This window comes from Phascolarctos cinereus, unplaced genomic scaffold, assembly GCF_003287225.1.
Source record: "Phascolarctos cinereus isolate Bilbo 61053 unplaced genomic scaffold, phaCin_HiC Scaffold_4;HRSCAF=312, whole genome shotgun sequence".
In the NCBI taxonomy this organism is placed as follows: Eukaryota; Metazoa; Chordata; class Mammalia; order Diprotodontia; family Phascolarctidae; genus Phascolarctos; species Phascolarctos cinereus.
In genome coordinates, this window is record NW_027555847.1 from 255,829,931 (window position 1) to 255,855,958 (window position 26,028).

The window sequence follows — 26,028 nt, forward strand, 5'->3', positions numbered from 1 at the left end:
TTGTTTCCAATAATAACCTGTGATTATTGTAACCCAACAATGCTATTATTACACATATAAACACTAAATAGATATGATTTAAAATACATACATGCATATATGTGTTTTTATATGTACATGTATATATCTGTGCATATACCTATATGTATATCTATATCTATCTATCTATCTATCTATCTATCTATCTATCTATCTATCTATATATATATAATGAGAAAATGAGAGAAAACATTTTTATTCCCAAGCATGTTAACACTATTTAGATGTGCAATGACCCCCACCCCCACCCAATCAAAACAAACAACAAAACAGAAGCCCTTGTACCTCAGGTTCTCATTTTGAACTAAACCAGCTGCTTATTAACAGATACGGAGAGGAAAAAAATACTGAAAAAACATAATGAGGACCACCTGAAAAACCATTTCACCTACCTCATTGCTGTTTCAATCTTTGCCTAGGTGTGAAAAGGACTTTAACCTAACAGTCACCCAACCTTTTTTGTGACTAACTCTCAAGGCTTTCGGAGGGGAAAAAAAGCATCTGAAGAGGGATATAAAAAATGAAAAAAAATGTGGACAATAATCCCTCACAACTTGGCTTTATTTTCAACCGCAGTCTCTCCACACTCTAAAAGATTTTGAACAGCAGCAAAACAACTGACAAAAACATCTAACCAAAACAACACAGCAGGATTTTGAAGCGATTACCGATTCAGAATCTTTTGTTTCTTCACATTGGATTTCACTTATTGAAATGTCATCGACCCCTGTTAGGATTTTCGTGACTGCAGCTGCATGTCTTCCATTTTCCTGATCCCTTAACTTCTTACGGTAATAGTCTCCTTCTGTCCAAAGGCTTGCCTGCTTCCTAAAGAAGTGAAATAACGTCATGACTTTTTCCAGAAATGGGCCAATGCTCTGGCACTCTTCTCTGTCGATGCTTTGAAGTCTGAATCTACTATTTCTCACCCTTCCAAAACTAATATTGTGTCTACCATTGATTTCCTGGGAGCAAGAAAAGACCATTCAGCAATAGCTCCTGGTCTGCCTTCTTAGTTGGTAGTTCTATTAAACACATATGCCCAGGAATATAGAAGAGGAAAGATGGGTTCTGAGGAGTCAAGTCTGAGGCAGCTAGGTGGAGCAGTAAATAAATCACCAGGCCTGAAAGTCAGGAAGACCTGACTTCAAATCTGGTCTCAGACATTCAGTAGCTATGTGACGCTGGGCAAGTAACTTAACCCATTTGCTTCAGATTCCCCATCTGTAATATGGAGATAATAGCACCTATCTTTCAGGGTTGTTGTGAGGCTCAAAAGAGATAATAATTGTAAAGCACTTAGCACAATACCTGGCACACAGTAGGCACTATGTAAATCTTAGTATTTTTTAATCCTTCAAGCATCTGTGATGCCATAAATGGGAGTACTCCCACCCTTTGTGGACACCAAAGGCAACCACTTCAATATGGTCTCTGATTGTTGCTATAATCAAAACATTCATCAACCTAGCAACAAGACTCTCCTGAATTTAACAAGGTCAGTCCTTAAAGTCCAGACCTACAGTTTGCCACCAGAAAATCACTAGAAATTTTTTTCTGCTTGTTAGAATCTACCAGGACTTGCACTTTAATTTGAGAACCAATGGTTACCTCCATGTCACACAGATAACTAAGGAATTTTTACTTACGACACCAAAAAATGTTGCTGAGGTCCAATCACAGAGCCAGGTCTACAGATTCTGATCCAGGCAATGGTTTCAGGAACCGTCATTCTATAATGCTTTATGATATAGCAGGCTATAAGGGTGCCTGTCCGTCCAAGGCCAGCTAAGAAAAGAAACACACTACATGGTTTTGTGAACTTCATACAATTTTTTGTTTTAAGAAAAGGATTAGCCAAGTATAGGCTCTTCCATTGAAAGGAAGTTGTTTTTTATTTTTCCCAGAAAGGCATTATAGATTTGCTTTTGTAACCCTTGTTTCAATTGAATCTCTTATAGAAGCTAGAGAAAACATTACTGTAACTTTAAGTGCTCAAAAAATACTGGGGGGAAAGCAGTTTTGTCCTGACACTTTAGAAACTGACAGTTCAGAAATGTCTTATTATAGAATCAGTTGAGAATTTAGCTCTATGTAAAGTACTTTTCCTATGGTGGCAGAACAAAGGTATTGTTTTACTTGTGATACATGAAGGCGAGAATGGATGTCCTTCTTGGAAAAACTGTCTTCAGTGTTGTTTTAGGAAATAATCTTACAAAGAAAAGCTTATAAGTGAAATTATACAAAAAGAAGCTAAGATTGTTTACTGTCATTCCTGAAGAAAAATTGAATACAAACAGGAAGAAGAGGAGAAGAAAATTTTTCTTTCATGGAACTACATTAAACTGTGGCATGACTTTAAAAAAAATGAGGATAATTAAGAGGAATCAACTACTGTTTGTTATACTGATGGTTCGTGGTAAATCAGGCTGTAACAACAGTCATAGGCAAAAATTGTAAATAATAATATATCTTTATGTTTATTATTAAGAGTAATTACTATCGAGAAAAGAACTTTCTCCATTTCATTAAATAATTAATAGCTAGCATCTATAGATTTGCACTTTGTAAAAAATGATTACCTCATCCTCACAACAATCCTATAAGGTAGGTGCTATAAGGTAGGTATTATTATTTATCCTCATTTTTCAGTTGAGGAAACTGAGGCACACAGAAGCTTGTGACTTGCCCAGGATCACACAACTAATAAATGTCTAAGGCAGGATTTGAAACCAGGCTTTCCAAATTCCAGAGTCTATGTTTTACCCTGTGTCACTCATCTGCCTTGTCAATTAATCAATTTTACTTATGCTAAATTAAAAAGATGACATACTTGTTAATAAGAAATTGCAGCAAACCCTTAGTGTAGCATTCAGAAGAATAAAGCATTATACAACAGTGATTTCAATGGCGGACTGTGTTTCAGTGATACATTAATAAGTGAAAGTGGTCAAGTCCCATACAAATTTGCTGTATGTAGGAAGCTCATTAAATGGTTTCGTTATCTGTCTCTACACCTAGGATCAAGTGCCTAATGGCTTTTTTTTTCAACTTTCAAGGAGAAAAGGGTGAGGTTTCTATCCTCAGTTCAAAATCCAAATTAAAGATACTGATGATCTGTTAGATGGTCTATCCAATGTCTGGAAAGTCTCACAGAAGTAACTATATCTGGCTAGGATACTTCCTAAGCCACATATATACCAAAGGATCTGGCTCCTCCTTTCATTTACACTATTAATTACTCCTTTCTTTTTCTTTTGGATTGGGTCCAAGGAGCTGAAAGGTACAACGACAGCTGCAAATTCTGAAAACTTCCCTCAAGTCAGATGTCCATTACTATCTGCACCAAGTGGTCCAATGTTAAGCTATGGACTACCACTCTTCAGTTGCTATGATAAATCCTGGATATGAACGCATGGAAAGCATAAAGCATAATGCTACGTATTTGAGCAAGATTATAATGAAAATATTAGTTCTTATTATGAAATGGCTATTCGTAAGACAACCTGGTGCCTAGGATTTATGGGGCACTGTTTTATAGCCATTTTCAACTTACTGGAAAAGTTGGACAATTTCAATAGTGGATGGATTTGTTTTTACATAATGTGGAGCTTCAAATTTGTGGCTAAAGTTCATCATGGGTTAGTCAAGCCTGGGTAACAGCTTTTAAGACTAATGCTCTATTACTTATTCTAATAATTACTGTTACTGACATAACACACTGATATTTTTCATGTGAAATATTCCTTGCTTTCTGCTCTTTAAAAACTGTAACTAGGACTTAATAACAATAACTAGGTCACACGACCGGCAAGATTACATGTTCTTTAGAGCCTTTAACTCACCAAACCTTAAGGAAATAAAGGTACTCGGTGCCACACAACTATGGAACTACAGCTGAACCAACAGGTCTAATAAGAGAGAAACCTGTTAACTTAAAATTATTAAGAATTAACACCAGGAAACATTAATCCTCAAAGCACTCACATTGTAATGGCCTCCATGTTCCCACTGGAGGGATCCAAACTGAATCACAGGTTTGTGCCTGAATCCCATTCAGTTCCAGCACATAACCCAGCATGCCTGCTATCCTTCCCCAGAGCCCAAAACAAGTTGAAGATAATGACTCTGTCCAGTCAGTTTTCTAAAGCCTCACACTTAAGTAAGAAGAATAAAGATGAAGCATGCTTCCCACATCCTAAGAGAGGTGAGAGACTACCTGAGCCATACCCATACATTTTCAGATACGGCCAATGTGTATACCTGTCCTGAATGACTGTTATCTGTCATAAGGTAGGAAATATGGAAAGGTAGTGCAGGGGAATAGAGTTGTCAAAAAATAAGAAAAGAAAAATATATTACTAGTGACAAATTTTCTAAATATAAGGAAGAGAAACTGAGACAGATATCAACAAGCAGGAAACTTTAGAACTAATGTGAATTTATTTACATATTCTTTAAAATCCCTCATATTTAACAGATCTTTGCAGAATAACATCTATATAGTGCTTTAAGGTTTGAGAAACATTTTACAAATATGATCTACAATTCTCCTGTTTTACCTTGTGTAGGGAATGTTGATTTTTGTTGATGCTTGTCAAAGAATAGGAAAAAATTAAAATTTGTAGGCATCAGAGAATGAAGACAAAAGATCAAAGATGTGGGGGTGAGGAGGAAGAGGTGAGAAGAGAAAGAAAAAAGGGGGAGGAAGGAAGGGATGGAGTAGATGATAGCTGGGACTATGGATAACAGAAGAGAGGAATGAGATCAAGGATACAAGTGAAGGGTTTGGCTTTTCAAAGAGATTTCATTGTACTTGTTAGATTGAGCTACCTTATGCCAATGAAATCATAGGTCTGGACACCTGCATCAAAAATACAAAGTATTAATCAGCTGGACCTAGAGCCATAAACTGTGTGGGAGAAAACAGTCCAAATCCTCAAGGAACTTACAGTCTACTACTTACTATATTTATATAAGTACAGAAAGAATTCCAAGCACTGATAAGCATTTTTGGTCAATAAAATAAATATACCTTTGCAATGAACTGCTATAACACCCTCAGCATTTTCACAGATGTTCAGAAATTCTTTCACTATGGCATCACTAGGTATGCTGCCATCAGCAAAAAAAAGTTCATGATGGTCAAAACCAGCCTCTGTAAATCTCCTGGCATCATACGCTTTTTTGTTGAGTCTGATAATGGTGGTAACATTGTGCCTTTTAAAATATGGAACATAGGCTTCAGGTGTATGATAGTGGTAACCTATGGAGAATAAAAGAAAACATTTTTCTTTGAACAATATTAAGACAGACTAAAAGTTATTTTGGTTTTATATGAAAAGCGACTGTCTTCTAGAATGCTTTTTTATAGTAGAGACAAGTAGAGATAACAAAAGACCTCCTTCTCTCTCCCTTCCTCCCTCCCCCCACCCTACCCTTTCTCACAGGTCATTAAGTCTAACCTTCTCATTTTACAGATGAGGAAATTGGCCCAAAGAAGTTAAGAGACATGCCCAGGGCCATACAGCTAGTAAATCTTTTGAGGTAGAATCTAACAGCAGGTTTTCCTGATTCCAAGTCTAACACTACACCAGATCTGAGGCTTTTTTTTTAATAATAGAATAAAAAACAAAATGAGTTATCATTATAAAACAAGAAAGTCACACTCAAATGACTGATTTTCAAAAGCATAGCTTATATAACTAAATTCAGGGCTTAGTTCAGATTTCTATTTCCCTCGAACAACACACAAATGGATTGGCATCCAGAAAAGTACAATGTGCTCATTCAACTTCTCAAGAAGATTTATTTCCATTTTCTGGCATACCACTTTCAAGTCGGCTTCTTGGGTGAGGGCCACAGAAGGCAATAAATCGGCCTGGTATTATCCAGTTTAAATCTCCATTTTCTGCTTTCTGTGAATAGAGGAATACACACTTTTATTCTCAACACTTTTCCTTCCTTCTACATTTCTATAAACTTAATTGTAACATTTACAGAAGCCATTAAGTGACTATGAAATAAATATTAAAATGGATCCATTATCTCATCAATTTTGATGTTGCTTCCAACCAGATGGCTATTCATCCAGACCATGGGACTCATGCCCAGGTCTACCATAAGTTTACTAAAGGGGGTTCCCACCTAATGTTCCTCACTTCCTGCTGATACTGGGAGGATATCAATAAGCTGGTAACTGGTCACTACTGGACTTTCCCACATGCCTGGTATATCTTTTTTCTCATTATATATTTCCCTGATGGTAACATTATGTTGTTTGGGATGTATGGCAGCCTGCTCACAGCCACAATGTATCTCTTCATGGAGCCCCCAAATTATACCCATTTTTATTTTTCCAGACTGGAATGTTCCATGAGCCACAATCATACAATAATACCAGTAGAATTTTAGTATTCAAAAAGTTGGTCTGTTTCTGGTAGAAGTTTGGGGTTATTGAAAGAGCTTCCCTAAAAACAATCAAGTTAATTTTCCTTCTTCTCATTTATTCTAGACTCAACTCATTATCCATTTACATTGTCTGTTGAGATATACATACAGATGTACACACACACATACACATACACACACACACACACACACACGGATGAACTCTGTATAGTTTATCCATTATAACACTATGTTGTAATCTAAACAATAGGCGTGTTTCATCCACTTGGATTTTCTTGTGTGAATGGTTGCACCAAACTCTTTTGAGTGATCACAGATTTTTTTCTAGAGTGTCTATTGATATTTAATAAATAATAAGCATTTATACATTACTTTTAGGCTTGTAGGTGCTTTACACATTCTTAGTTGATTCTCATAACAACTATGGGGTTGGTGCTATTATTATCCTCATTTTACAGATGAGGGAACTGAGACCCAGAAAGGTTAAATGTCTTACCTAGTGATAGTTATTAAAAGTCTTAAGTAGGATTTGAACTCATGTCTTCCTGAATCCAAATCCAGTGCTCTATACAGTACGCCACTCAACAAAAATAAGATGAAGCTATCTGTAAAGAGGAGAATCTGGAGGATCTGGAGGACCCCACCACCTACAGCAGTGGTTCTTAACCTTTTTTTGCATGCCATGGACCCCTCTTGGCCATCTGGCAAAGCTTATGGACCCCTTCTCAGAACATTATTTTTAAATGCATAAATAAAAATATATAGGATTGCACAGGAAACCAATTATATTGAAATGTGGTTATCAAAATATTCATAATCCAACTTAACAGATCCCAGGTTAAGAAACCCTGATCTATAGGAATCATGTTTCAACTTGGAACCTGACCTGGGCTTCCTCCATGAGAGTGGAAAGCACTTTTGGTGAGTAAGAAAAAAGGAAGGAAACAAGCATTTATTAAAATACCTACTATGTGCCAGACATTGTACTAAGCACTTTACAAATATCTTATTTGATCCTCATAACAATTCTGGGAGGTAGGTGCTATTATTATCCCCACTTTACAACTGAGGAAACTGAGGCAGAGAGAAGTTAAGTGACTTGTCCAGAGTTGCACAGCTAGAAAATGTGTGAGGCTTGATTTGAATTCAGGTCCATCTGACTCAAGGTCCAGGCTCTATCCACTGTGCCACCCACCATCTCCTAGCCTTATATTTATGATTAGAGAGTTGAACAAGGTTGTGTCTGTTATTATAGCTTTCAAGGAATTTTAATATGAATTGATACAGGGATACTTCTTGGAAAATATGCTTCAAGGTAATGTTTTGCTCTGCAGAAGCAAATGCTGTTTTATAATATGTAAAAAAAATGTAGTGAGATCTTACATTCTCTACACGGAGTTGACAAAACTGTGTAATGACTTGGGAAAGCCAGCACATTGCTTACCAACACTCTCACTGAAGATGCCTTCAAAGGATGTACAGATTATTTTCTTACAAATATACATATATGTATATATATACATATATATGTATATATATACATACACACATAAAAATAAATACATATACATACACACAGGTAGGTTGTTGCTGATGTTCTTTTGGCTGGTCTTTTAAAATATTAATAAGATATGAGTTTTTTTTCTCATGCCATTGGTATATTCCCCCTTTCAGATACCATGTAAACAGATCCATCATTACCCCACAATCATGTTTCCTACAGCGCAGATTTCCTCTATGATCGAGTCTGGCAGATTTCTCTGACTTTGTCCACTTTTGTTATTTCTACCTCCTCTAAAAGCAAATCTAGGAATGTAGTGTTAAGAGTCAGTGTGGAGGTTCTGCTGTTTTTGAAGGGAAAAATTGTTACTAAAAATATTTATAGATCTTTTCCATTTTTTCCTATTTGTCCTCCTTTGTTCATCCTTAAATGTCCTTGGGATGACTTTGCTTAGTTGATGATCATGAAACAAGAAACTAAAATTCTGCCTAACAAATATATTTCCAATTCACCAAACGATTTCATCCAAATATATGAGAGAATCGCTTTCTTTTGATAAAGTTATTGGATATGGAAACTAGCCTCTTTAGTTTGGTCAACAGATCTGAGATCTACAGTTGCAAGAGAAATTAAAGGTCATCTAATTCAAGTCTCATTTTACAGTTGAGGAAACTTTGAAGTGATTTGCCCAGCATCTCACAAAACATATCTATTTGAAACATTTTCAATCAAAGAAAACTCTGTCTTTGGAACACTTTTACCTTTGAGATCATTGGTATAGGTAATTCCTAGTGAGAAAACTCCCTTTCTACCAAAGCACAGCCATACCTGCTCTGCTATTTATAATCACAGAGAGCTGTGTAGGGCAGGCACTAAGGGGTTCAGTGATTTGCACAGAGTCATACAGCCAGTATGTCTCAGAAGTGGGACTTGATTCTGAGTTTTTCTGACTCTCAGGGTTACCTTTTATTCACTACTCCACTCTACCTCTCATATCCTAGAAGACTAATTGAATTGATGCCAACGAATGGGAAATCACTTTTTTAAAAGAAGAACCATTTAGAAACTTACTTGGTGGCACAATGAATAGTGTACTGGATCTGATGCAGGAAGACATAAATTCAGATCTAGCCTTAGCCCCTCATATTAGCTGTATGACCCTGGACAAGTCATTTTACCTCCCTTAGCCTCAGTTTCTTCATCTATAAAATGGTGATGATAATAACACCTAACTGTGCCAGGGCTGCTGTGAGGATAAAGATAAAATGAGATAATTTTTGAAAAGCATTTTGAAAACTTTAAAACACTATATAAATTCTAGCTACTAGGACTAAACTGTTTTGTTATTCTCTCCTTAATTAAATTCCACTGACTCAAAGAGCTTTCCTGAGTAAGAACAAGGATAATTAATATTTAATTTGATTAGTTTGAGTAAGTTTTTTAAAGAATTAAAAAGGAACTGTATGTAGGGATAGTGACTGGTTTTACTACCATAGCCCCCACCCCAATGAAAAAAACCTGTCTATTCATACTGGTTATCATCTTCTCAGCCAGTTATGTGTCAGAGGTAAGATTTGAACTCAGGTCTTCCTGACTCCGAGATTTGCTCTCTATCTACTTATCTCTAGAAGTATTTCAAGTATTAGGGCCTCAGTTACTCAGGTCCCTGATTTCTTTACCTTCTGCTTCTAGGTACATACATTTGGCTGCTTTACTAATGGTCCTTACGATCAACAGAATTGTAGTTAATTCAAAGGCTATCTCTTCCAGGAAGCCTTCCTTGATGTCTCTCACTCTCCCCTCAAAAAACAAAACAAAACCAAAAAAAACCCCAAAACCACACACAACAGAAAGCTATCACTCATTCCTCCATGTTTTCAGTGAACTTTGCTTAAACTTCTCATAAGTCACTCAATTGTAGCACATGTTTTTAATTTAACAAGCATTTATTAAGCAAATGTGCCAAGAACTTTGCTAGGCAATGGGGCAAAATTTAAAACAGCAGCTATCCTCAGAGGGCTTACATTCTCCTAGGAGGAGAGGGAAGAATATTTTTGTAGTTAAGTAAATTAGTACAAAGTAATTTGAGATGGCAGAGAGGAAGCACACTAACTACTGAGAGGATTAGAAGAGATGTTTGTAGGAGGCAGCATTAGATCTGAGCCTTAAATGGAGGTAGGAATTCCTCAAGATGGCAGTAGGGAGAATGAATTGGCATAGGGGATGCCAAGGAAGCTGGAGATGTTTATATAGAAAATAGCAAGTAGGTTAGTGATTTTTCAAACCATAACATAAGCTCTTTGATGGAAACCAGAACATAAGCTCTTTAATGGGAAGGATTAGGTTTTCACCTTTATCTTCTCCACAGCACTTAGCACAGTGCCTTATCTATTATAATAGATACTCAGTAAATATTTGTTGAATTCAGTATTTCCACTCCTTCACAACAATAACTTGCTGATTCGGTCTACTAATCAGGAAATGATTCAGAAATAATGTACCTTAGTATAATAAGGAATTTCACCAGGTTGTTCCATTATGTATAAATACACAACCTTCGATTGTTATAATGCAATTTTAAATTTTTGCTTGTCTGGAATTCAGCTTTAAGTTAATCATTAAGACCACAGGGTATAGAACTGGAAGGGCATCATGTAACTGAACTTCCTTATTTTAGAGATGAGAAAACTGCGGCTTGGGAGTTATGTAATTTATGCAAGGATACACAGATGGCAGAGATGGATTTGAACAGAAGTCCTTAGATTCCTAATTCAGTGTGTTTGCACCACACAAGATAGAGATGAAAGAAAACTGTCATTTGGGTGTCAAGACTGCCAAAGTGTCACTTTCTTACCATGACGATGAAGAATTGGTCTGCTTTCATTTTTTCCTAAAACACCTTAGTACAAATTCTTCAAGTCATGAAGAATATCATTCACATCTCATGAATAAATTTAAAGGAAGTAAGTGGATATGAGCTGCCAGGAAGGTACCTGTGATTCACTGTGTTAGTGATGCACAGAATCTCAAACTTTATGATAACTCCAATGAATCTAAGGACACTGATATTAGTAGTGAAAGAAGATCACTTTTTTTCTGAAGAGTGAAAAAACCACATGGAAGATGGCTACTTAAACTTTTGATTCTCCAACTAATTTTCCAGAAAGTCAGCTATGTTACATTCTTGTAGAGGTCCTGTAAGGGACTTCACACTCAATTTCATCTTCCTGAGAAAGAGGCAAGTAGCCAACTAGGAAATACCAGGGACATTTTTCAACAAAGTAAATTTCAGAGCTACTGCTGTAACAGGGGAGTGAGTGATTAGAACTGTTCTTTAGAAAAATCATCTCATAGCTCTATGACCCCAGGCAAGTCACTTAACCCCCACTGCCCAACAACAAAAAAAGAAAAAAGAAAAAGCATCTCAGAAAAGGATGTAGGTTGATTCGGAGGAGGAAGAATGGTTCTGAGGTTATGAAAAAAAAAAGGAAATCAGGGTTTGAACTCTGGTAGTGGCAACAGTAGCACTGGAAAGGGCAGGTGGGAGGAAGATGCTTGGGATATTCAGAAATGAGAATCAACTGGATTTTTCAACAGACTGATGATGGTAAGAGAACAAGAGTTAAAGATTTCTGAGGTTATGAGCCTGAGTGTCTGGAAGAATGGTTAGTCTCAGGAACGGACGTAAGGCAGAGTATGGGGAAAAGGGAAAACATAAGCATAACTCTTATTTCCATAGTGTTTTTCATCTTAGTGCTACAACAATTATTGTGGTATTGAACTTATTGACTTTGCAACAAATTTGACAACTATCATTTAAGATAACAGACTAAAAAAAATTTTTTTAAAAGGAGGGGCAGCTAGATGGCACAGTGGATAGAGCCTCAGGAGGACCTGAGTTCAAATCTGGCCTCAGACACTTGACACTAGCTGTGTGACCCTGGGTGAGTCACTTAACTCTTACTGCCTCACCCCCCCCCAAAAAAAAGAAAGAGATAATGGGTTAAGCCATTTCAGAAGCTTGGCTCTAATTTGGCTCTGGGAACTCCTGAAGTTATCTTCATGTCATCACGCCCCTCACACCCCAAATCACCAATAACTCCAAGACTTGGCTCTGAAATTGTGCAGTGTGTGTCACTGTACCTTCTTAGCATAGTGCCTGGCACATAATAGATACTTAATAAATGCCTGTTGATCGATTCCACTCTTCACAGTCATCAATGGGTATAAACAATCTCCATCTTATCTGGCCCCTGAAATTCAATTCTACTGAATGTCTCTTATGGGCAGAATACTGCTTGGGAGGGAATAGGCGGGGCATTTAGATAAAACATATTCTTGACCTCATGAGACTCACAATTTAAGAGGCGCATAAGATAGAGATACAGATAACTATAATGCACAACTGTGCATAATAACTGCATGAGTTATTTTTACTTCTAGAGTTAAAGCACAGGTAGCAATTCAAGAATCCTTAAATATGCTTTATCTCAATTTCTGACTGGCTTCAATGTGATGCTGGTAACTGTCAGTGTCTGCTTTACATCTGATTGTTGCTAAACTCTCTTTAATTCTGAACCTGCATATAAACATTTCAATGCACCATCTCAATGAGCTTCAAAGGAATACTCTTTAACTTTTGCATAAGAATCATATTTTGGTGATAGAAATAAAATCAACTCCCAATTAATGTGATTAGACTTCTATATATTGGATTTATATAAAGAAAAGTACTCCTGAGATCACGGACATTGCCATTTATAATTGTTATGTGGAAATGTTATACTTCTTCCTTCCCTCCCAATTTTCAACAAGATAAATACAAATGTGTTAACAATGGAAACAAATAGCTTTTTGGAGTCACACAGATAAATATGAAATGGATTAGAAAAACCATGTAGACTTACTTCATAATGCTCGTAATCATCAAGGTCAAATTTTTCAAAATTTAGGAAGCCATACTGGACTGCCTAAAATGAAAAAAAAACTTTTTAAAAGGCAAATAATTACAGATCTATTCCTGTTATAGCAATTGAAAGGCATTCTCAATGGTTGCATAATTATATTGTATTAAACATAACTCAAAATAAGTGAGCTGTAGCTTCTTGAAATGCCTTCATCATGAGGAGTCTTTGTTGCAACAGTACGTATTTATTATAGGGATGGAGAGTGGACTGTGATTTAATCAGTATAAGAAATTCTCAGGTGAGGAAGCTATCTCTACCAATGCAGGTCAGCACCTTCTCTGCAATTGTATAGGTTTTTGAGAGTTGCCTGAAGAACTGAGAGATAAGGGTTGCACAGCCAGCATGTCAGAGTCATGACTTGACTCTTATTTCTGGCTTCAAGGCTAGCTCTCTATCCATTACACCAATCTGCCTTTCAAACTTCCTCAGAATTTATTATACTACAGCAATGTCTAATTGCCTCAGTTTTTATTATACTTTATTTGACCTATATTTTTATTTTAAAAATTTGTGCCATTAATGTAAATCTAATTAGCAACCACTTCAGAGTGATTCTAATCTACCAAGACCATGTGGGTTAACAATACCCTTATGTGTTTAAAAAAAAAAAAGATTGGGAAATTTAACCTTCAGTAACACTCCTTAATACTCCTTTGAATGAAATTTATAGACTGTAAAAGAAATAACATCTGAAGAACTTTCATTTTAGAAATTCTTGAATTAAGAAACCAAATGTTCTGTGTACTGAAAAGAAATCCCACAAATCAACATTAACATTAAAAATAGAAGTAGACGCTATTCTTTATGTAGGTGAATATCCTGTCCTCTAACCTTTATAGCAGACATGCTGCTATAGTGAAATGAGAAAAATAGTATTTATTTTCTAGAAAGAAGATGAGTTAAACACTGCCAGTGCTTAATTTTTTTCAAGCTGGCTGAACTAATTAATAGACTAGTATTCAATGCACTTACACAAGAATTTTTAATCAACATATAGGATTTATAAAGGTGCAACCTGAATAAGCAGGGGTTCTTAACCTTTTTGGTGTCATGGACTCCTTTGGCAGTATGGTGCAGTCTATGGACCCCTTCTCAGGATTATGATTTTTAAATGCACAAAGTAAAATACCTAAGAGTACCAAGGAAACCAATTTTTAAAATTAATTTACCAATAACTGATTATAAGCCAATTTTGAAAGTCAAAATATTTAAAAATATGTATTTCTTAATAAGTTGAAAAATCAACTACTTTCCCCTGACCAATTCTACTATTCTGGAAATGTATTTCTTCTTTTTTTTTTTTTAAAGGCAATTGGGGTTAAGTGACTTGCCCAGGGTCACATAGCTAGTAAGTGTCAAGTGTTTGGTCTAAGGATGGATTTGAACTCAGGTCCTCCTGATTTCAGGGCCGGTGCTCTATCCACTGTGCCACCTAGCTGCCACTAAATGTATTTCTAAACTCAAATTTTGAGACCATATCCTTGCCAAATTCCTTCTCATTAATTTACTAAATATAAGTATCCTTGATGTAGAGAATTGATGTGTCCCTGAAAAGTTGACCAAAATTTGCTTTTTAGACAGGTGAGCTTTGATCGCTGGCTTGGCTGTCCTAACAGAAGCAGCACATCCCTCTGGTGTGTTAGGGTGTGCCTAGAATTGTAAATCTTTTCTGCTCTCTGCAGCTGCAATTAGGAGGAGACACATTCTCTGGCTTTCATCCAATGCTATTTTAAACTCAGCCTTTTTGCTTCAGGCTGAGGCCAGATGAAGATATTCCCTAAGTGTATAGGAAGGACTGCTGGCATAATGCATCCATCTGGATCTTCAGTAACATGGAAGTAACTAGTGCCTGAATTTAACAATTCTACAACTTTAAAAATCTCTATATGAGGATTATCTTCTCTTAAAGGGGAAAAAAACCCTAATTACTCTTCTCTCTGAATAGGGAGAAATCACCATGAAGATTTTTACAAAGTTGCTGTTTTTCATTACAGCAACAAATAAGCCATATACCATTCTAATTATTATTCTATAAGTACTAACATAACTTATCTTAATAAGTATTTCTTATACCCTGATGGATCTTTAATTATAAGTTCAACAAGCAGACAACATACATGCCAAAATCAGTGGGAATTTAAAAAGAACTGAGTCATATTAAAATAACTTAATTAACTAACGAAATTCTTCTGCTGTACCAGAATTTGATTATATGGAATGGTGTTTGAAAAGAATAGTCTTTGACTTTGAGCTGGGGGCTTGAAAGGGTGTGTATGCATACATATACAAGTACACACACACACACACACACACACACACACACACCCCAGATGTATCAAAATGTGTGTATTGCTAGAACACACCTGAATAAACTTTCCCATGAAGTACCTTCCCTAAAAAGTTTAAACCACCTAACAGAATGACTGCAATTGATAATAAGAATCACTTGTTATTTGTTTACTTATTTTTAAAAGGAAGGAAGAAAGAAAAGAAAGTTCTTTAACTTTGACAATGTGGTACCAATAGTATCTATCCTATTTTACTTGAGATGTACGAGAGGATAAGGTAGACAGAAACAAAGGAACTCCACTAACCCCTTCTGAAGCATATTCATTGTTGTCCAGTCAAAAAGTGCCTGGAGTCCATGGGTACGTTTGGAAAAAATCCCCAGTTCTCTATACTCTCCTGAGTATAACATAATACTTACTTCTCCTGGCTCCTATACCACTCAGGTCTAAACTGAAGTTTCTAGGAACAGGTTTTCCTGAAACTATCCATGTGCTGCTTTACCTCTCAGGGACTATAACAGACAGACAAGGAACTCAGTGGCCAGTGGAGGCAACTGGCACATCCAGTCTTTGCATTCTTTTGTGTAAAGTACTGGTATTTTACATTTCTGCCTAAATCCTGAAGGATTTAAGGAGTCTGTGGCTACGTTTCTATTTCTTGAACTTCTGAAACAGACTAATTTAGTTGCCTTTTCTTACACTATTGTAGTAATTGAACATAACGTTCTTCCTACTTTACATCAGTTTCTGTCTTTCTGTATCTGAATTCCTCAAATTTATCATTCTTTAATGTTCCAATACATCCACACACCAGTTTACTCAGCCATTTCATAACTGTTGACCACATATATTATTTCCAGCTTTTCAATTCTAATTGTGCTACTATTAATATTTTTAATCATATGAATCTATTCTTACTGTCATTAACTTCTTTAGGATATAAACTCAGTAGTGAGATCTATAGGTCAAAGAGGATAAATAACTTAGAAACAGTTGAAAAAAATTTTGTTAGAGATTTTTCCGTGTAACGGTATTTTTATAAGAGAAAGATGAGAAGTCAAGCAATTTAATAGTTTGTCTTCTAATGGTGTCTCATTTAACAACAAAGTTTTACACTAATATGGAAGTAATTACAAGTTATCAATTTTTTTTCTCATGTAAAATAAAAGGTCTTTATCAAGGTATCTGTAACACCTGAAATTTTATCACCTGAAAAATATTCCAGGTGCCTATATCATCTTCATGAGTATAAAACTGCCATACCCCTAACCACTATTGCTACTTGGATCAAATCTGCAGTTCTAGACTGGGCCAAGTTTTCATAGAATTATCCCATGCACCCCTTGACCTCTCAGGGACCAAAACAGACAGCTGAGAAATTGGGCGAACCATGGAGCTAATTGGCACATGTAATTCTTGTGTTCTTTCTGTGTGTAAGACTAGTGGTTTGCATATTATGAATAAGCTCTGCAGAGTTAGATGTGAAAAGAGGTATTTAGTTCAAATGGTTCCATGAAATCTTTTCAAAATGAGGGTATCCTGAAATAACTGTGAATGAAATAAAAACAAAAAGCATCAGTAAAATAAGCAAGACATCTACTACTATTTAAATAGCACTAAGCTTAACATCAAAATGAAAATCTTACCCCTAAATTCATCCCCCATTCCATTCCAACTATCATATGATACATTATATTCCTCAGAAATTAGAATATGTGAAATCATAGTAACCTCTCAAAAGAAATGATGCCCCTGAAAATGCTGACTAGATTTTAACGTTCCAATACAGCCCTGCAAATAGCATCATTTAATTCACTTACCTTATGTACTGCCTGGAAACAGTCAAGTAGTGTTAAGTAGAAAGTGCAATTACCATACGAAGCATCCCTGCAATTCCACAAATATTTGAATCAGTATTTCAGTTTTCATAAATAACACTAGTTTTTTCATAATTCCATCTAAAGATAGCTGAATCAAACAAGAGCTCATAAAAAGGGTTTTTTAGCAAAAAAGATCAATTTAAATCAAATATTATTCATTTAACATCCAAAAATATAATCCTATTTGATTAATCAAGTATAGTATTTAAATTAATTCTAACTACTGAGATCTTAAGTTCTTTTGTCTTAACTCCAAATATGGATCACTTTTAACTTTATAATTACTAGATTTTTTAAAATAAGTCATCTTTAATTTTTACATCAACTAGATTTCATCCCAAAAGAAATTAGGGTCTGTGTGTGTGTGTGTGTGTGTGTGTGTGTGTGTGAAAAATATTGACAGCAAACTATGAGGATGGGAGGGAGGGATTTTTTTTTTTCTAAAACATTGTTGGATGATCCAAGTAATATCATGCTACTGCTTGGGCACCCCTTACTCTCCATAGTACTATGTGTATAGATCCTAAAACTTGTTTCTAGAAAAAAAGTTTCTTTTCCTCTTATTCAATGAAAAGACGACAATCATTATTGGTGTTATGATTTGTACTACTGATAACATGTTTTTCTCTTTAACTTTACAGGTGCCAAATTACTCTTACGTTTTAAAAGAGAAACATTTTAAAATCAAATATATAAATTACATGTCTTTTTTCAGAACTCAGAATTATTTGTGAAAATAAGGTTAATGTTGTGTTGGGGGAGTAAGGTGTTTACAAACTGTATTTTAAATTCAAGCTGAAGTACAATACTTATCTCATGATAGTAGACCCATTTAAAATTTAACCAGAACATAGACTAAGAAGCAATTATTTTCCCTCATCATTCAGAAAATCTACATGGAGGTCACATATAATACAGCATTTCTGCCAACTTAAAAGCACTAAATTATAAAAAATTCTAATTAGCTTAAAATGCTGCTATTAACTTTTATTTAAATCTATTTCAATTTGTATGCCCTACAGAACAGGATTATTCATGGTGCTATCAATCCTGCAGACAAAAAGACACTGGATTTGAGCTATATATTTCTTACTTGAAAAACTAAACATTGTAACAAATTAAATTTTTATTCTTGTTCCTAGCCTTAGGGCAGAAGATTTGCAAGGGTGTTTGGGATACTGTGATATAATACCATTAAACAAACGAGGAAAAGGACAATTGCGGTTTGATTTTATTAGACTCACTTGCATATATGTGTCTCTCCTTCAAATAGGAAATGCATGGAGAAAGTCAGTGATTATGAAGCTTGAGAAGAAAGGAGACTAGATAGTTATTGTCATCACTCCAAATCACCAGATTTGAGTGAATGTTGGTTTTTCTGATGTTGAAGATTCTCCTCTAGGAATTATAAGAGGATTCTATTTGTAATTCTTTAAAGAGCATTCCTCTCAAGTGTTTTGCATGACTACACAAGTATAACCTATGTCGTATAGCTTGCTTTTCAGTGAGGGTGGATAGGGAGGGGGGAAGGGAGAGAATTTGGAACTCAGAGTTTTAAGAACGAATGTTAAAAATAATTTTTACCAGCAACTGGGAAATAAGCTATACAGGCAATGGGGTATAGAAATCAATCCTGCCCCATGGGAAAATAGAAGTGGAAGAGGGTAACAGAAAAGGGGGGGGGCTGTGAGAGAAGGGAAGGCAGATTGGGGAAACGGGTATTCAGAATGCATGTTGTCTTGGCGTATGGGGAGGGGAGAGTTAGGAGAAAATTTGGCACTCAAAATCTTGTGGAAGTAAATGCTGAAAACTAAAGACAAATTAATTTTAAAAATTAAAAAAAAATCATTCCTCTCTACCCCCATCCCATGCCACAAAAAAGTGGCCTCAAAAAAATATATAATATAATTTCCTTTAATAAAACCAGGCTCGCAGATTAAATTCAAGTAAAGTGCTATGTAAACTGTTTAATAACTGTTTCAAAGCCTTTCTTAAAGAAGCTATAGAAACTCACAATGTCTAAAAATATAGAAGTCAGGAGATACAATTATAATAATCATTCTATGAAGTGCTTCTCTCTATGGATTCAGGGAGAAATTGTATATTTTTAACTTTTGCTCTAGGAGGTAAACTATGGAGAATACAGACTGACAGAAGGGGAAATTTCTTCTGAGAACTGTTCAAAGTTTATTTTATAAAGAAACAGTATAAAGAGAATTTTAATTCATAAGTGAGTTTAGAGAGAAACTGAATGGGGTGGGACTGTGTTTAAGAAAGGAAGTCATCTGCCATTAAACAGAAGTTATGAAGTGGCCTCAGCTATGAGTTTTCTCACAGATAAAAAAGCTTTAAATTATCAATGCCTTTGTTTTACTATTGATTTCCTTGTGAATAAATTGTATATTTTATTGTTTCAATATATTTAAAATCAGAAAATGAAAGTTTTTAATATAGAAAAGAGTTTATATACATATATAAAACTAAATAACCATTATTGGGAAAGGATGTTTCTCCAGATTACTAGATAAATAATATCTGAGAAACTGATGTGGGATGTGAGCTTAATTTATTAATTGAGAGACATATTGAAATTTGATTGATGAGAAAACATACAAACATACTCCTGGACTTCCTTAAATCAGCCTTTGGATTCCTTATCAGAATGTTTTAAAATGCATAAAATAAAAAACATAAGATCACAAGAGTAACACATTACACTGAAATACATTTACAAAATGTTTTGAAAAATAAACAAATCCATGGACCCCAGTTCAACAACACCTGAAGTGGAGTTTGGGATGATTAGGGTTAAATATTGCAATCCTCAAGGAGTAAGTCAAGGAGCATTCTACTAGTGAGAATGGTTGATCAACCTAAGTCAGAGCCCTTAACCTTGATGCTATTACCATCCCAACATTTACCTCCCTTTCCTTAATTAACTATTAACATCCTCTTAGCCTACTCAAGGATTCCCAAAGGTCAAGTATAAGGCACACCGGCAATATTACCTTTAGGTCTGAACTGTCCATGGAGACTATTAATAATTTTTGCATGTCATTTAAAAACAAAAGTTCTCTAGACTTATCTTTCAAATTATAATGTAATCCTAAACAATGCTATCAGTTACCTCCACTAAGAAATTCTTAAATGAAAATACAATAAAATCTCCTTCATTTGGATTTGATTAGTTTAAAATGTTATAATTTGGCCTTTGCTGAACCAAAGTTTATCTTCATATTTTCTATGGATGTAGTAATCTAAACCATAGGTCCAGTTTAAAAAAAGAATTATAGAATATTAGAACTGGAAAGGAATTTGGAGATCATCTAATTCATTTCAGCATCACTGTTAAATATCAAGAAAAGGTTAAATTATATTCTGTATGCTTTGCTATTTAACAATGCAGGAAACTATTTTCTATCAACAATGGTTTTTTAAAATGATTCGTTATAAGTGGGCCAAATTAAGTTATTGGAAAAATTTACTTTAGTGGAAAATTCCATTGTCTAATGGGAGTGGAGGTGGGAACAGTAGTATAAAAGCATATGTAAATGGAAGCTCTTATCTGCAAATAACAAGTCCATTCTTCAAAGACCTATCAGGACCTCTAATTTCAAAAAGTGTGCTAGATTTAGAAGTACTTAAAAGAAATAACAATGTTCTTTCTTTTACAATAGTTTTCCATTTAGATTTTTCATTCATTCAGATTGACCCTCCTTCCAATTAATTCAAGCTAATGAAATTTTATTATATTTCATTTTAGAAAAACTACTTTCCTGGTGGCTGTGATAAGAGAGATTCAAATTGCCCGGGAAAACTGAATTTTTCTAAATAGTTCTTTTCTTGAGCATAATGCCTGAATACTCAGTTCTGCTGGGACACTGTTACGGGAAAGATATGATTTTCTAACTCTGTGCCAAAAAATTCTTCTTTCACTTGGTTTCCATTAGCTATTCTTATTGTTAGTCCTAAATCTTTTCCCCATGTTCAACTGTGCTTCACAGGATTTAAGCAAATCATACATGTGTTCATTTTTCAGGATCCATAGGTGTTCCTAGTGAAGCCCATTAACACAAAAAACATTGTAAAGAAGAGCAATGTAAAACAACAGCAACAGTAATCTTGTTTATTGGATCACAAGTTCTCACTGATGAATAATATAACATTTTTCTGGTTCTCGTTTGGGCAACAGCCTCCCTCCTAAATGACATCATCCATCAGCCTATATGTTCTTTGCAATGTAGAAGAGGAAGAGAGTTAATCTCTGTACAAACAATTCATCACTTAGGTCTCAACTCTTCTCTTGTCCCTTCCCAACTCAGACTTCGTAATCCATGATATTTTCCTTCTTTTTTCCTATTGAGTTTAAATCATTTCTGCTGACTTAATTCAAAATACAGGCCAGGTTTTGTATTGTAGCCTATTCTATCTCCAATTCTTGCAGGTTAGGAATTTCATGTCTAGAAATGTTATAAAACTCCACTCCAAAAGGACAGATTTCGTTATAATGGTTCAAAATTCACCAAACTGTGTTTAACTTAGTTATTAGTTGTTCTAAGGTTAGTGACACTGGTTCCTTGGGTGATGGGGCAGATATATAGTCTGTTGTAGGGCTCCCATTCAAAGCCTTTCCAGCTAGATAGAACCTTCTGAAGCAGGAGTTCTTAACATTTTTCTGTGTTGTGGACCCTTTGGGCAGTTTCATGAAGCCTGTGGACCCAAATTCTGAAAAATGTTAGCTGCCTACATTTATAATAGAAGGATATGTTAACTGTCAGTCAGAGGTTAGTGAAAATGAAAATGTATTTTTTTTTCCCAATTCAAGTTCTGGATATCCTGAAATCTATACATGGACTCTTCATACTTCAGTTTAAGAACTTCGGTTCTACCTATATCAGATTGTGTGCCATCTTGGGGAGGGTGGGGGGGGGAGGAAGGGGGAGAAAATTTTCAACTCAAAAGCATATGGAAGTGATTGTTGATAAATCAATATATTAATAAAATTGGGGGGGGGGAAAGAACTTTGGTTCTAGAGCGGATGCTTCATGGATATAGCCTTCAAGAATCCAATGCCATCTCCATGCCTCAATGAGGCAGTGGAGAATGACTTAAGAAACTACACAGGATGGATACTTCCAAAAGCAGATGCCTAATTTTCAAAATTTCTTTCACTATTTTGCATCTAGATGAAATAATTATTTTGTACAACTATCTTACCAAATAGCTAAGATATTATTAATCAACATTTGTTCAAAATAAGGTTTGAGTACGCCAGTAAACACATTAAAATGGATAATGTTTTTGAAAATTAACTTTCTATAAAGCTAGACAAGTTGTTTACCATAATAACTACGGCACTAGTAGAAAGTAGCCTATTAAATGTGTCTGCTGTTTTATAACGAATTTTTTGAACTTAAGCTAATGTTATTTATACACAAGGAAGACATTACTCACATACCAACTATAGAAAGTATGATTCAATAGTTTTTCCAGTAGCAGCCAATAATTTAGCAACATATCCTATCCAATTCCTTCCCTTGCTTCTTCTTTACATGGTACACATAAATTGGAGATCACCTGCCCATGTGCACAGGATGATTTTTACCAGCAAAGGTCATTGTATATGGAAAAACTAATAGACTAACATAAGAATTAAATCTATAACTTGCCTTCAATCAGCACTCCATGCATGATAGCTCAGTTGCTTCAACAAGCCTTCTTTCCAGTTACTGGTTGCTCTTTTGCACATATGTCATGAATGTACATACCTCCATGCATATTTACCAACTCCTCTCTTAAAAACAAACATCAAGTATTTTCAATGTGCTATGGATGATGGGTGAGTACACAAGGTCCATGAATAGGCCTAATTCGATACAGCTAAACTTATAAGTAAAGTTCTCAAATTTGCTAATGATTAATCTTGGAATTGGAGCTAAGATGAGGTAACACATTTTTCTTTTCTTGGAAAAGTGGTGGAAATGGTTGTGAAATATTGTAAATACTTCTGGATATGGTTCCTGGGCTAGCTGATTTCACTTATACTTTTTAATTGTTTACAACGAAAAGTGTATGCAAGCAGAAGGAAGGTGAAAATGGAAAAGGAGGTATATCTAAGAAATGAGAATTATATAAAATCAAAAGGCATAAATGATTCCAAAACTTCTCATACTCACCTGAAAGGAACATAGGATATGTTTCCAACCAACAGCATCCTATAGGTATCTTCTGGGGATTTCTCCAAATATATTATCTAGGTTTAAAAAGGGAAAAAAACATAAGATAATTTATTCATAAATGATTATGAACTAGTTATTTATAATTGATACTTCTGATAAGAGTAAGCCAAAATTATTGTTCAATTTCTTAAAAAAAAAAAAAGAAGTATGCCTAAGATAGGTTGTGTAAGTATGAAGTGGAAATAATACAAATCCTTCGAATTACTCAGAAGTTACATTTTATTTATTTTTTCCATAAAGCACATACATTATAACTATATTTCATCAAGAAGGAAATGAGAGTCCACAAAACAGTACTATTTCCCCATCTAAACACTGTGATAGATGTAAGAATATTATGATGTGTATATAAGCAACAACAACCCTCCTCGCTAACAACTCCTACTCACTTGCCTAAACTAATGCAATACAATCACTCAATAACAAGAAATATTCCACTTCCATTCATTATACTCTTTAAAATGCTTCAACCCTAATGAAGCTGTGATGAGCTGAGAGTCACCCACAATAAGTTTTAAGAGACAAACCAATTTAGATGGAGGTCAAATTTAACAGCACACATTTGACCAAGCACAAGACCTGAGGAAACAAAAAGGCCAATAATTTCAAGGCATAACTTTCTTCAACCTAGTGAAAGAAAAGCACTGAGCTCTGAAATGCATTTTGGATATCTCATATAAAAACTGACACTTAAAAAACACACAGAAAGCATTATCAATATTATAAAATTTTTCACCATAAAGGTTCAAGATTATTCCCCTCTTGATAACTTTCCCGAGGTCAGAAAAATCATATTTTAATTAGTTATTCTGGTTTTAAAAGGAACTATAAACCATACACCAGGATACTACATCTCTTTGTGCAGTGCCTAAAACCAAAACTGCTGGGTCCCTAGGCGGTTAATTAAGACTGAAAATATTTGCAGTACGTTAAAGATAGGAAAACGTGTTCAATCCTTTATTACGTCACTATTGACATTAAGAGCAACTGCAGGAAAACTATGTAATTCCGATAAAACTATCTCTATTTCACAGACTAATCATATAAATTCCCAAAATGTCAATTTAGCTAAGTTAACAAAAAGAAAGAGTAGCAAAATATTTTAAAAGATGTCTTTCATTAATTTTAAGTATACCAACATTCCCAGAAAAACAAAAAGTTCTCGCCACAAAACTCTCTGGCATCGTCAAATTCTTCAACATCAGAAATGGATATAATTTTATCAGTGGAGATGACATTAAAAAAGAGGCATTCCTTTCTGCTTTGCACCTTGAGAACCATGGGACCTTCCATATATACAGGTTCACCATTAGAATGTGAGCTCCTAGAGACCTTTTCTATTCTATCTTCAGTGCTTAAAACAAGTAGTAAATATATAATACCTGTTTTTTCATTATTCATTCCTATAACTTTGCATCAATGATGTTACCACTTTAAAATCATAGTACCAAATTCTATCTAATGTTTATTTTAGAAACCTGCTCTGACATCACTCAGGCAATCGTTCCCATGGAAGTAACTCCCTTTTATTATTGCCCAATATTAGAGAAGGTTTATCTATACGTATTGAAATATGAAGCAGATTAATAAAGCCTGGTCTGACATGCCCTGATCTCAGGTAATTAATCAGAAGGACCAGTATAAGTTGTTATGGATACAACCAAAAAACATTCAAATTTACATATTTCAGAGAACAAATTGCTTTTGAATATTTTCAAATGCTCTTCGGAATCTTCTCTACATCAATAAATTGTTTATCAAACCCCAATCATAAATTGTGAATTTACATAATACTAAAAAAATAATGCTTTACTATACTTTACAAAAAGCTTATAAGCAATTATCTTCTTTTCAAATTATTAGGCTTAGGGGCAGCTAGGTGGTGCAGTGGATAGAGCACCGAAGTCAGGACCTGAGTTCAAAGCTGACCTCAGACCAAACACTTGACACTTACTAGCTGTGTGACCCTGGGCAAGTCACTTAACCCCAACTGTGTAAAAAAAAAATTAGGCTTAGAGATTTTTAAAAAATTAGTTAATCCTGACTTAAAACTAACACTGTTCATCTATAGTTCCTTAAGTTTTAATAGATAGGGCTTCGATATAAATAAACAAATGTGGGAAACCTGTTAGCTCAGGTTTCAAGTTCTTTTGCCTAGTGTTCTAGGCTTTACACAATAGGATTTCAACCAACCTTTCCAGTCTAACCTAATGTTACTCCAGTTAACATACTCTAGTGTTCTTCATCTTTCTCATGCTCATACAGTCTAGTCTTTGATGTCTTGGAGAGATTCCCACCCTTCACCCCATTCTTTGTCTTGCTGCGATCACTCCTTGCCTTGTTACGATCCCCAAAATCCACCTCAGATGTCATCTTCATTAAGCATCTCCTTCATCTTTGTTTTTTCATAGCTATTCTTTTTGGATCTCTCCCATATATTTATCATATTCTAATGTGTATTAGAGTCATGTGTGTACATGTCTTCTCCCTTACACGATGGTAAACACCTTGAAGGTAGAAAACATATCTTACTCCATTTTTGAAATCTCCAGGGTCTAGCACTTAAGGATATCTGAATTGAGTTCTGTATCTACTTCTAAATCAAATGGTAACACACCATTGTTCACAGGATCATCTTTACCTCTTGGCAAGAGTAGGCAAAGACAAAACACATAACATGAAGATATGACTAGCCAATTCAAG

At 35.0% G+C, this 26,028-nt stretch overlaps 1 protein-coding gene across 1 annotated transcript in view; it reads right to left on the minus strand.

Annotated features, from left to right (window-relative positions):
• CDC14B (cell division cycle 14B) overlaps positions 1-26,028 on the minus strand; it is a 104,689-nt gene that overhangs the window by 24,443 nt on the left and 54,218 nt on the right. The window contains 7 exon segments of the mRNA XM_078153012.1: positions 708-867; positions 1,689-1,827; positions 5,075-5,305; positions 5,870-5,957; positions 12,859-12,921; positions 17,027-17,093; positions 23,263-23,339. Of these exon segments, the coding sequence (XP_078009138.1) occupies positions 708-867; positions 1,689-1,827; positions 5,075-5,305; positions 5,870-5,957; positions 12,859-12,921; positions 17,027-17,093; positions 23,263-23,339 (825 nt within the window).